The following is a 12,232-nucleotide window of genomic DNA, read 5'->3' on the forward strand; positions in this document are numbered from 1 at the left end:
CACTAAATGTAAAAAACAGTATATATATTAAAGATTATATCTAATTTTTAGATTTATTTATTTGATGTACAAAACAAAAGATGGTCTTATTATTTTCTAGAATATATGCGCCTATGTATTCCAATAATACAAGCCTGTAAGATATTCATGAAACTTAATAAAAAGTGCTCATCTATACTATTAGGCTTACTTAGAGTAAATAGTGGATGTATTAAATCTAGTTTACTACTCTCAAAACGCTTCTACTCATATAGTTTGGGAATAAAACCAAAATTCAATTTAGTCCGTACAATATATGAGGACCCTCAAGTTGTAGCACATGAGCTCCCAGATGTTAAAGATTACTTACTTAAAAAGAATTTCCATCACTCTAATCCTTATAAAGATATTCCAATTTCAAGTATTATTTTAACACCAGATGAAATTAAAGAATTTAAAGATTCCACTAGCAATATATCCATAAATACAAAATCTCGAAATACAGCTTACGATTACGAACTAAACTTTTCTATCTTAGAAAATGGCTTAAGGATTGTAAGCTCAGATTGTGGAGAGTCTGTATCAAAATTAAGCTTGTATATACATGCTGGAAGTAGATTTGAGACCTCAGAAACTCAGGGAGTATCCCACTTTCTACAACTTATGGCTTTCAAATCTACAGAGTACTTATCGTACTTACAGACTATAAGAACATTAGAAATATTGGGGGTTAATGCAGGAAGTAGTGCAAATAGGGAACATATTGTATATAATATAGAATGTCTTAGAGAATACTCTTCTATAATGATACCTTTACTTATTGGGAATATTTCAAGCCCAAAATTTTTGAGACATGAAATAAGGGATGCACGAGGTCTTGTTGAAAATTTTGCACTAACACTAAATAAAGATCCTGAAACTTTAATAACCGAGATGATACATACTGTAGCATGGAACAACACTCTTGGAAATCAAATATTTGCTTCAGAATCTTCTTTACAGCACTTTAACGAAAAGACTATGAGGAGTTTTATGCAATCCTACTTTATACCAGAGAGGATGATTTTTGTGGGTACGGGCATTGAACACAATATTTTATGCAAATGGATTATGAGATCCTTTACCAACTACACTACAAAATTCCAAATTCAAAAAACTAGATCTATAAGTAATATTAGACCAAATTATACTGGTGGAGAGTGGAGAAAAGAATCTAACAATTTTTTGACTCATATCGCAATAGCTTTAGAAACTTCATGTGGATGGACTAGTAAAGATATTGTTCCATTATCTATACTACAAGCTTACATGGGTGGTGGCGGATCCTTTAGTACAGGAGGACCTGGAAAAGGAATGTACACTAAGTTATTTTTGGATATACTAAATAGATATGAATGGGTAGAAACATGTAACTGTTTTGTAAATCAGTACAGTGACTCTGGCTTGTTTGGAATATATATTTCTGTAGACCCACAAAGAACAATAGATGCCCTTTATGTTATAAGTAAGGAACTTAATCAGATGAAGAATTTAGATTCTGAAGAGCTGCAAAGGGCTAAAAATGCTATCAAAGGAGCTATTTCAATAAATTTGGAAAATAGGTCTATTGCTATGGATGATATTGCGAAACAGTTGTTGTGCACAAATGAATATATCAGTACAGAAGCTTTTTGTAAAGCAGTAGATACTGTTACAAAAGAAGATATTGTTAGGATCTCTGAATCTATCCTTAGATCTATTGACAAACCAACCCTGGTAATTTATGGCAATACTAATTATGCTCCTACGTACCGAGAAGTTGTTCATATATTACAAGGAAAGTCAGTGTAGATGTAGATACTAAAAATAACCAAGTTTTTCTATAAACCTTATAAATATTCAAGAAATGACTAATCTAAATATTCACCTGTTTATTTCACTGTGAAGACCTTTGGAGCCCTATTTAGATTTTAGCGCTAGGAACCTAAATATTTCTGGAGCTGTCCTCAGATGCTACTCTATACTTAAAAGTCTTACAGCATTAGGTGTGTGTTTGAAAATGCAAGTTAGCTCGAATTCTAATATAAAAAGAGTTTCAGCTCATAGCCATATTAGAGGTCTTGGCTTGAGGCAAGATGGATCACCTTTAAATGACGGAAGTTCAGGAATGATTGGACAATTAGAGGCTCGTGAGGCAGCAGGCATAGTTCTAAGTTTAATCAGAAGTAAAAAGCTAGCTGGAAAGGCGATTTTATTTGCAGGTCCTCCAGGAACTGGTAAGACAGCTATAGCTTTGGCAATGGCCCATGAACTAGGTCCTAAAGTCCCATTTTGTCCAATGGTAGCCTCAGAAGTTTACTCAGCTGAAGTAAAGAAAACAGAAGTTTTAATGGAGAATTTTCGTAGGTCTATAGGCCTTAGGATCCGCGATATAAAGGAAGTTTATGAAGGAGAAGTAACAGAATTAATAACTGAAGAGACAGAAAATCCTCATGGGAATTTTGGCAAAGCAGTTTCTGCAATTTTAGTAACACTTAAATCTGCAAAAGGAACGAAAACTTTACGTTTAGCACCTCAGTTAAGTGATATACTTCAAAAAGAAAAGGTTCGTGTAGGTGATGTTATATATGTTGAGTCTACAAGTGGTACTGTTAAGAGATTAGGAAGATCAGATGCTTATGCAACTGAATTTGACTTAGAATCAGAAGAATATGTACCAATACCTAAAGGGGATGTACACAAGAAGAAAGAAATTGTGCAGGATGTAACTTTATACGATCTAGATATTGCAAATGCACATCCACAAGGAGGCCAGGACATCATTTCGTTATTAGGACAATATGTACGCCCAAAGAAGACAGAAATAACGGAGAAACTCCGTTTAGAGGTAAACAAGAGTGTAAATTCTTATATTGATAAAGGTGTAGCTGAGCTTGTTCCAGGAGTACTGTTTATAGATGAAGTTCACATGCTAGATATTGAATGTTTTACATTTTTAAATAGAGCACTAGAAAGTTCTTTAGCTCCAATCGTTATATTTGGCACAAATAGAGGCGTGTGTACAGTTCGTGGTACGGATACTCTTTCATCCCATGGTATTCCTGTGGACTTGTTAGATCGTCTATTGATTATTAGAACAGTCCCATATAATATAGAAGAAATGATTCGCATTGTATCTATTCGGTGTGAGACAGAAGGTATTAAGGTTGATAAAGATGCTTTGCAAGCTCTAGGGGAAATTGGCAATTCTACTTCTTTGCGTTACATTTGTCAACTATTGACACCTGCAGCTATAATATCTGGCACTTACGGAAGAGATTGTATAACTAGAGATGACATAAAGGAAGTCGACAATTTGTTCTTCGATGCTAAAGCATCAGCAAGAAGATTAGCAGAAGATGCTTCATCATTTGTGGTATAAATTTGTAGATATTTGACTGAGTCATATAACTACACTAGTGACTTTGAAGTATTTGATCTGTGTTCTAGATTTAACAAACCTTACACTTCTCTAAAGTTCAATAATTTGTGTCAAGTTTCTCGATTAAAGACTTTGCTACGGACATCTTAGTTATTAAAGTGACTTCATAATTCAAGCTAAATATTTTCCTAGTTAGGGTGGATATTTACTGAATAATTGGAATAAGATAAAGATTTAGTTTTTGCTACTATAATTCATAAGACTTCAAGAAACTTTAAGTTTGTAATTTCTAGAAATAGTGAGTTTGAATTTATATTAGTCAATTTACAAATGATTCTTTTTAAATGAATTAATAGAATTTTGCAATATAACTTTAAATTATGTTAAGTATACGAGTCAGTCTAAATAGGTTTAAATATTTTCAACGATTAAATTCATCGATTTCTTAGTAGTCAATTGTAACAATGTAATTTCTCTGATCCTCCCTTTTAATTTGCCACTCTTTCGGGTTTTTATAAGAGACTTTTACAGTTCTAAGTTTATAGTATAAAGCATTATATATTGGATTATTTCTAAGCTCAGGTAGCTGTATAAGCTTAATACAACTTCCAGATATACCTAAAAGTCCACCTAGTAAACCTGATTGAGTACATTGCCAAAGTCTCAAAGATCTTTCAGCAATGGAATAAGAGGCTAGAAACTCCCCACCCTTATCAAAGCAAAGGGCATCTACAGCTCCTTTATGACCTTGAAGTACTCTCCATTTAGTTGCAGTTCTCAGATCATATATGAGAATTGACTTTTGATGGCCAATAGCTAGACGTTGAGTATGCTGATGAAAGGCAATCATCGGAAATGTCTTGACTAAATGATAAAGTACGGAAGTAACAGCTGCAATAGTTCCCTTTCTAAGGACAGAATCAAGAGGATCCAAAAACCCAATGGCAATATCCACAGCCACATTAATATAAGGGAAAGAATATTCAGGATAATTTGAAACGAAGTAAATCATTAATGACAGCATATTGCATGTATAATTCATTCCCATATCTGAATAACAAGTTCTACCTGCGCATCCTAGTATATATATGTACGTCAGTGGGTCTATTTGTCCAATAAGTTGAAGTAAGTGACGACAAGAAAACCAAAATGGGGGATATTGGGCTAAAGTAAGTAACCTAATACATAGGCATATAATACTTTTGGATAATAGAGTTGGTAGATCTTTAAATTTAGTGCATTTATTTTTATTTTTCAAATCTTCTGTAAAACTTGTTCCTTGATCTGTCTGAAATAAAATTGCAGCTACATAAATGCTTTTTTCCCAATTTGCTAGACCTCTACGAAGTAGAGAAGGGATACAGGTGCCAGATATAAACTGATGGCCTAAAAGAATACTGAAGTTGAGAACCAAAAGATCAACAGCCCAAAGAAATCTTAATGTCTGAATAACAGTTGTTATATCGTTACAAGTATCCATGCTATCTGAATCGGACTCATTGTTGCCATCTGAAATAAAACTTCTTTCCCAGGGATACCATTGTTCATACTGGTATTTCTTCGAATAGCCAAAATCTTTATTTTGTTCAGATTTATTTTTCCCTAAATTTTTAGATAGAATCACTATTGGCTCAATATCGTAAGAGCATATAATGCTCACAAGAAATGTTAGTAAAATTTTTCCTAAGCATTTGGAATGTATTCTTTTGAAGGGATGTTCATGTAAAACCACATTTAAAAAGAACAATGCCATGTCTTCTATACTTATACTAGAATGATAGTACTCACAAGAGTTCATAATAGAAAATGGAAGCCTATAGCCAATCATTCTACAAAGAGACATAGTACAGTAAGAGTAATGTTGAAGATGACCACGTTTACAAGATTCATTCCATGGGGGTGAGTAAGAAATATCCTTAGCTTGACAAGAATTTTGTTGTTCCGGAATTCCGCTAGCCTGTAATTCACTCTCTAAAGATGTATCAAAATCAAGTGTATCATTGCATAAACTACTTTGATTAAGTAAATTTGGACTTTCTGACATTTCAGAAGTACTACATTGTGTCCTTAATATCCCAGATAAGGTATCTAAGGCTATTTCTTCACTATATGCAAGAACCTTTGCAGGTAAAGATCTTATAGCTAACTGAAGACAGTATCTAGCTGATGATCTTAGATAAGGATTATAAATATCCAGGGTTATTCCAGTAATTGTAAATAGGTGGAATGGGATTAATCTCTCTGTATCATGTCTTCTGTACATTGAACTAGTAATCCATGACAGTAGAAATTTATCAACTAGACGAATTGGGATTTCCATATCACAATAATAGGAAAAATAATAGTGCAAAATCACCATTTGAAGAGCTACATGATGAGTTGAAAAAGATGTCAAAGGTCCCTTACAATCTTCCAATTGATCAGAAAATGTTAAATTATCATATCTGAAACGTCTATAATTCAAGAAAAATTGTAACCACTCTTCATCTTCACCGTTAAAGTTAGGTAATACCTTAGCTTTTTGAAAATCTGAAGTATCATGTAAGTTCAAACTACTCGGAATTGTTGGGGAGTGAATTATTGATTGATTAAAGTCATTTTGTTTTGATTTCTGTGAAAAATATTCAATATGAAGGTCGGGAACAGTATCAACATCAGTTTTATTCTCAGTATCTCTTATTTTTTCAGAATCAATGTTCCTATATCCTTCCAGTCCTTTTCCTCTAGTTTTTCTCCTTGGCGTTGCTTCTCTTTCTATTTGAATCTTAGATTCCTCCAAATATTTTCTATTCTTTTTACCAGATTGGTTATAGTGGGGGTGTCTAGATTTAACAATCTGGTTAACTACATGAGAAGTGCAAGGTATTCCAGAAAATTGTCCAATATAATAGTAACTTGAGCTCGTAGATAAATTCTCATTTCTTGTTTCTGTATTCCAGTCACTGTATGGTTTACCAGATGCTACAATAGTTTGGAACTTGTTTGAACCAACCTTGCTCCTTAAAGATCTTAAAAAGGCAGTCTTATTAAATATATGTTTCGTTAGTTTCTCATTCCAGTTCTCTATTGTAACATAACGATAAGGTGGTGGCCCCACCCCATCAAAAGTATAAGAACGGTTGTAAGAATTCTCAGAATTATCACCTACCCCCTTATTCCTTGATGTATCAAAAGAATGATATCTTCTTTCCAAATGTCTATTTGTGTTCGTTAATTCATCATGAGTACTTTGTAATATACCAGATAGACGTATATTTATTGTATCACTATTCTTGGGAATTACAAATGAAGTTTCAGAAGTAGTTTGAGTTTTGTGTAGATTGCATCCATTTCCAATAGGAATAGAAAGAGAGTAATTTACACCTATGATTATTGAGTTAACTTTCAAAATAGGAGTAGTAGATAAAGGAGCCATGATCGATAATATTTTAGTCAGAAATATATCTGTAGACTTTATAAAGAGAGGAAGTAAATGTCTCAAATATTTGGCTGTCTTGGTATTGCGCTGCTGCTTCTTCTCAATTTTCTGTACATCTGAAGATGCATGGGGATTAAAAATCAGGAAGGACAGGAATATATAATGATTACTATCTAAGGACCTTTTTCCTATTGAGGGATAAGATTTAAGTACTTCTTCTGATCTTAAATATCTGGAATCTATAGTAAAAGTTCTACAATAGGAGTTCATATCGTCTTTTGAATAGCCCTTTAAGGTAAAATCAGTTTTAGAAACTTTAAACTCAGTATTAATAGAACCAAAGTCTTCTATATAATCCTTATATTTAAGATTTTCACTTTTTTGTTCCTCAAGGTAGTCATATTTTGAGTATTTGAGATTATGAGTTTGGAAATTTCGAACTTTCTCCTTGCATAATTCTAAATATCTTGGATATTCAGTTCGTCCAGTACCATTGCAACATGTATAATTCCTAGATTTATATTTTCCTATTGGTATTGATCCATATATAAAACCATGACTAGAAAATTCCAAAGATGGCATGCATTGGACAAATCTCACAATATTTGAAATAGCTCCAGCAGATAAGTGGATATATGGAAGCTGAGGTGATTCAATATTTAACATGTTGTCTGTATCAATAATATTCAATAAACAACCAGAGTTACTATCAAAAATGCACATTTCCTTCCCATATAAAATATAAATAAAGTCGCATATTGTATCTATGCATGCCGAATCTAACCTTTGAGGAAATCTAAAATCTGCAGAATTATATAAACTTAATGGAGTACTCTTAAATGAAACTCTCTTATGCTCCATATATATAGATTCAAATTCTTCATTCACAGTTGAGTTATCATATTTACCGATCACTTCACATTCTTCATCTTCATATCTTCCTTTATTATCAATTATACTCAATAAAAGTGTCCTTTTCTCAGAGAAAGAGTACACCAAAATTTTAGAATCTTCAAAAGTAGGTGTGTCAATTTCACCCATAGATGTTAATTCTAATTTAATTACTTTAGTTAGGGTAATATTTGAACTGGAAAATATGCCACTTATACATAAAACTAGAGAAAAAGTGCTTTCATTATTATATAATCCTTGCAATGGAGAGAATGAACCCAAGTCTGAGGGATATTCTTTCCTTTGTGTATGCTCATTATTAAAAACTGAAGTATTATACTCTGAACTTCTTCTCTGATTAGTATTCATTAAATCCACTTTCCAAACGAGAATATTTCCATTAGAAGTAGCTCCGAAAATATATCCATCTGTAACAGAAGCGAATTCAACAACACTAACAGTTTCTCCTGTATCTCTGCTATTCTCAAGAAAGTAAGGAACAGGAAGAATATATATAATTCCATTCTCAATTGTTCCAAGTGAGTGTTTATCAAAACTACAGCTTGTTCCATCTATTAAACCAAAATCTCCCGTTAGGCATTGTCCTATAATTTTACCATTAGATAGAGAAATAATACAATAAATAGAATTTTTCTGTTCAGTAAACAAACAAGCACAAACTCTCACAGAATCTTTACGTTCAAAAGAGTTGACATAGTTATCCCATATATCAGTTAAAGGCATCGTTAAACTCCAAACAAGTTTCTCAGAGTAAATCTCTCTACTTTTGTATGAACAGGGTAAATCAATTATAAAAGGGTTTTCTTTTTCATCATTTTCAAAGCATGAAGAAAATCTCACATATGATATGGAATCTAAAGATAACTCCATATATGTTAAAGATCCATATTGTGAATTCTCAGTAAGTTTATCCTTAGAGAAAATACGATCTAGATGATCTTGTCTTAAATTATATAAAAGATTTATATTATGTCTATGAATCCACAAGATCCTTGATTTTAGAGTTTCATCACTCTTTATTGAATAAACCTTCCAAAATTGCCACAAACTAGATAAATCCTTCACACTACTTATTTCCTCCGTTCTTTCAGATTCACAATTAATCAAGCATATTGGATAAAGTAACATATCTGAGTATCCTCCGCAGTAGTCTTCAATCAATGTATTTAAGAACGAAAATGTATCTGTATGTTCTGTGTGAAAATCAGTGTTATCAGAAAACAAAACATCCAAAACTTTAGGAATTTTTAACTTGTAAATTGTCAAATCTGATGACCATGCCAAAATTGAGAAATATTTACTATTCTCCTTTAAGGAGTCACATTCTAAACAAGAAGCATATGCTAGTCCCATCCAAATAGAAAGTTTATGTTCTTGTTTATCTTCATCATTATTAGATGATATAGTACTTTGAGACTCTCCATATGTATCTACTCTATGCAAAGTAGTATCCTTATATATTTCGTAGGTCTTAGATCTAAAAATTGTACCTAGTTCCAGATCACTAGGATATGAAGTTGGAGGTACAAAAATATCTCCAAAAGGCTGGTAACGTAGCTTTCTATTTTGGAATTGTGGCTGGAAACTTCTACGCCATATTATCAAACGGTATTTAGCATTTATAATCAAGTAATAATCAACCACTATTATCTGAGTAGACACCATTTCATTTGATTGTACACAATAAAGCTTTGTTGGTTCGGAAACGAAGCATGGATGTAGGTAAAATAGTAAAGGAGCTAATGGAGGAGATTTCGTAGCTGGAATTTGATAGGTATTAGGAGATTTAAAGTAACCAGAGTGATTATCTATATACATGCTGTTAGTTCTATAGAAATTAGCTGCAGAGTTTGTAGAATTATCTACAGCTGTAGCTTGGAAATTAGAGTATGAATTGGTATTACTAAGTTGAGATGATTCAGATTTGTTGTCAATTTGTCCACGTAAACGCCCATTCCCAGTATATGAAAACTCCCTTAAGGTTTCAGAATTCTTAGTTATATCACAATTGTATTTAGCAAATGGCTCAGGTACATCACCTCGTTGAGGTTTAGGGACTGGACAAGGTAACTCACAATGTGGAATAGGAATGAAGTGCCACCAAACTCTAATAACACAGCTTAAGTCCCAAACCAAAACTTGACCAGTATTTAGCACAGCTGCAACTGTATATAAATGAGCAGTTGGATATTGATAATCTGCGCAAAAGTTATAACTGGAAATACTTGCAGATCTTTTTAGAAGTTCCAAATAGTCATAATTAGTAGATACGCAGCATATCATTGACTCCCCATATCTCCCAGAAGACTTGGGTGAATTTTGTAATTCAGACATACTTTTATTCAGAATATTATTAGAGTCTAAATTATAATTCCTTGACTTCTCGGAAGAATCTGTTATTGATCTATATATAGGGAAGGTATCTTCATCATTCATATTTTTATCAAGCCTTTTGCTAATTGGACAACTAGCTATCTTTAGTCTGCCACAATTTAGACGGGACCATGTATCTATTATTGTAATCTTTTGAAGGCCAACTAGCAGTACAAACCTTCTATCTACCAAACTAATAACCTGGGTGACATCATGTTCAGCACTGTGTTCCAGTTGAGCTATACATCTACCATTATCTAAAGACCAATATCTTAAGATCCTATCTGAATGTAAAGTCAATAATAGCTCTTCAGAGCAACCTTGTAACAGTGGTGACGGTGATAAAACAAATACCATACCAATTAACTCATAATTACCATGTGTATTTGGCAGTAGGATATTATATGGAACCAAATTATCTTTGACATTATTTCCATTCTCTTCACTTTGTATATGCCACAGGTACACATGTCCTAGTTTAGTCCCAGTAGCACATATATTTCCCCAAATACTACAACATACTAATACTATCTCCTCTGAAATACCACCATCTGATACTACTCCACAAGATAAAAGCATATTTGCCTAAAATACACAGATTAGATTCTCCATCTAGATAATAATTGTGGTTTTTTCTAGAATAACCCTTTTTATAAGGAATACTATATGTTCTTTGTGACTGTATCCAGCGCCAACCAAATTGAATCAATAGAAGTAAATAAATAATATGTAAATATATACTCGGGATTCTAGGAAATTTTATATTATGTTGGGTAGGATGATAAGATTGTAAATACACCCCAGGTCTTATTGTACCAAATTTATATAAAAATAATATACTACGAATCCAATATTTCTAAAAGTGAGGATGGGGATAGCCTAACTTTGAAGTATAAATAAATATTGGATATTATAAAATTTTGCACTTTATTAGCTTTTTAAAGATGATACAACAATAAAAAGTAACTTTAGATCATATAAGAAAAAGTTATAGAACTTAACCCGCTTTAAGAGTATTAGCGGTTCAGAGACAGAATTAGTACTCCTTAGTGGTGTCTCACTATTTTCTAAATAATATTAAGAACGCAGAGACGTCTTCCTTTCGATGTAGATTGAGGTAGTTTGATATATTAAATAGATATTTTTGTAATAGTCAATTTTGAATAAGATTATAAGCGCCTGTATTTTGTTACTAATTGAATGAATACCGCTAATAACTCTTATTATAAAGAAGTGTTGAGTTTTACTGAAATACGGCTTCTAAAGACCATTGGAAGATATACTTTAGAGAAGTATTTGTTTAAGTGAATTGTCCTGAAATAAATCAATGGGTCGAGTTATTCGTGGTCAACGCAAGGGTGCTGGTTCCATCTTTAAGTCGAAGGTCTCTAAGAGAAGAGGTCCAGTTAAGCTTCGTGCTCTAGACTTCATTGAACGTCATGGTTATATTAAAGGTTTAGTAAAAGATATAACTACTGATCCGGGTAGAGGTTGTCCAGTAGCTCATATTACATTCCGTGATCCGTACAGATATAAACTGCAGAAAGAGTTAATGATCGCAGTTGAAGGTTTACATACTGGTCAATTTGTGTATTGTGGGAAGAATGCTACATTATCTGTAGGTAATATTCTACCTGTTGGGAAGATCCCAGAAGGTACAATTATTGCCTCATGCGAGGAGAAAGCCGGAGATCGTGGGAAGTTAGCAAGGACATCTGGTACATATGCCATTGTTGTAGGTCAATCTGAAGATGGCAAAAAAACTCGTATTAGGTTACCATCAGGGACAAGAAAAACCATAAACTCTCAATCAAGAGCTATTATAGGTATTGTTGCTGCTGGTGGACGTATTGATAAACCTGTATTAAAAGCTGGTAATAACTACCACAAATACAAAGTTAAACGTAATTGCTGGCCAAAAGTTAGAGGTGTCTCTATGAATCCAGTAGATCATCCACATGGTGGTGGTAACCATCAGCATATTGGCCATCCATCTACTGTTTCAAGAAGTGCTCCACCAGGCCAAAAAGTTGGTCTCATTGCTGCAAGGAGAACTGGTCTCCTCCGGGGTGGTCGTAAAACTACAAAGGATAGGGCTGAGAAGACTGTTTGAATGGTAACTTTGTAGACAGACATGCAAATAATTGTTA

At 33.1% G+C, this 12,232-nt stretch overlaps 4 protein-coding genes across 4 annotated transcripts; 3 read left to right on the forward strand and 1 right to left on the reverse strand.

The window, feature by feature from the left end:
• Positions 1-147: 147 nt before the first annotated feature.
• Positions 148-1,809, forward strand: cand_030190 (peptidase M16 inactive domain-containing protein; the record flags this gene model as incomplete). Its single annotated transcript, XM_067213246.1, has 1 exon — positions 148-1,809. One exon carries the CDS (start codon positions 148-150, stop codon positions 1,807-1,809), a length of 1,662 nt encoding a protein of 553 aa, XP_067067620.1.
• A 208-nt stretch (positions 1,810-2,017) lies between these two features.
• On the forward strand, positions 2,018-3,379 carry cand_030200 (RuvB-like 1 protein; the record flags this gene model as incomplete). Its single annotated transcript, XM_067213247.1, has 1 exon — positions 2,018-3,379. The coding sequence occupies one exon, from the start codon at positions 2,018-2,020 to the stop codon at positions 3,377-3,379; it is 1,362 nt and encodes a 453-aa protein (XP_067067621.1).
• Positions 3,380-3,824: 445 nt separating this feature from the next.
• Positions 3,825-10,661, reverse strand: cand_030210 (uncharacterized protein; the record flags this gene model as incomplete). Its single annotated transcript, XM_067213248.1, has 1 exon — positions 3,825-10,661. One exon carries the CDS (start codon positions 10,659-10,661, stop codon positions 3,825-3,827), a length of 6,837 nt encoding a protein of 2,278 aa, XP_067067622.1.
• A 748-nt stretch (positions 10,662-11,409) lies between these two features.
• Positions 11,410-12,195, forward strand: cand_030220 (60s ribosomal protein L8 L2; the record flags this gene model as incomplete). Its single annotated transcript, XM_067213249.1, has 1 exon — positions 11,410-12,195. One exon carries the CDS (start codon positions 11,410-11,412, stop codon positions 12,193-12,195), a length of 786 nt encoding a protein of 261 aa, XP_067067623.1.
• Positions 12,196-12,232: the final 37 nt, after the last annotated feature.

This window comes from Cryptosporidium andersoni (genome assembly GCF_001865355.1).
Source record: "Cryptosporidium andersoni isolate 30847 chromosome Unknown contig_22, whole genome shotgun sequence".
Taxonomy (NCBI): domain Eukaryota; phylum Apicomplexa; class Conoidasida; order Eucoccidiorida; family Cryptosporidiidae; genus Cryptosporidium; species Cryptosporidium andersoni.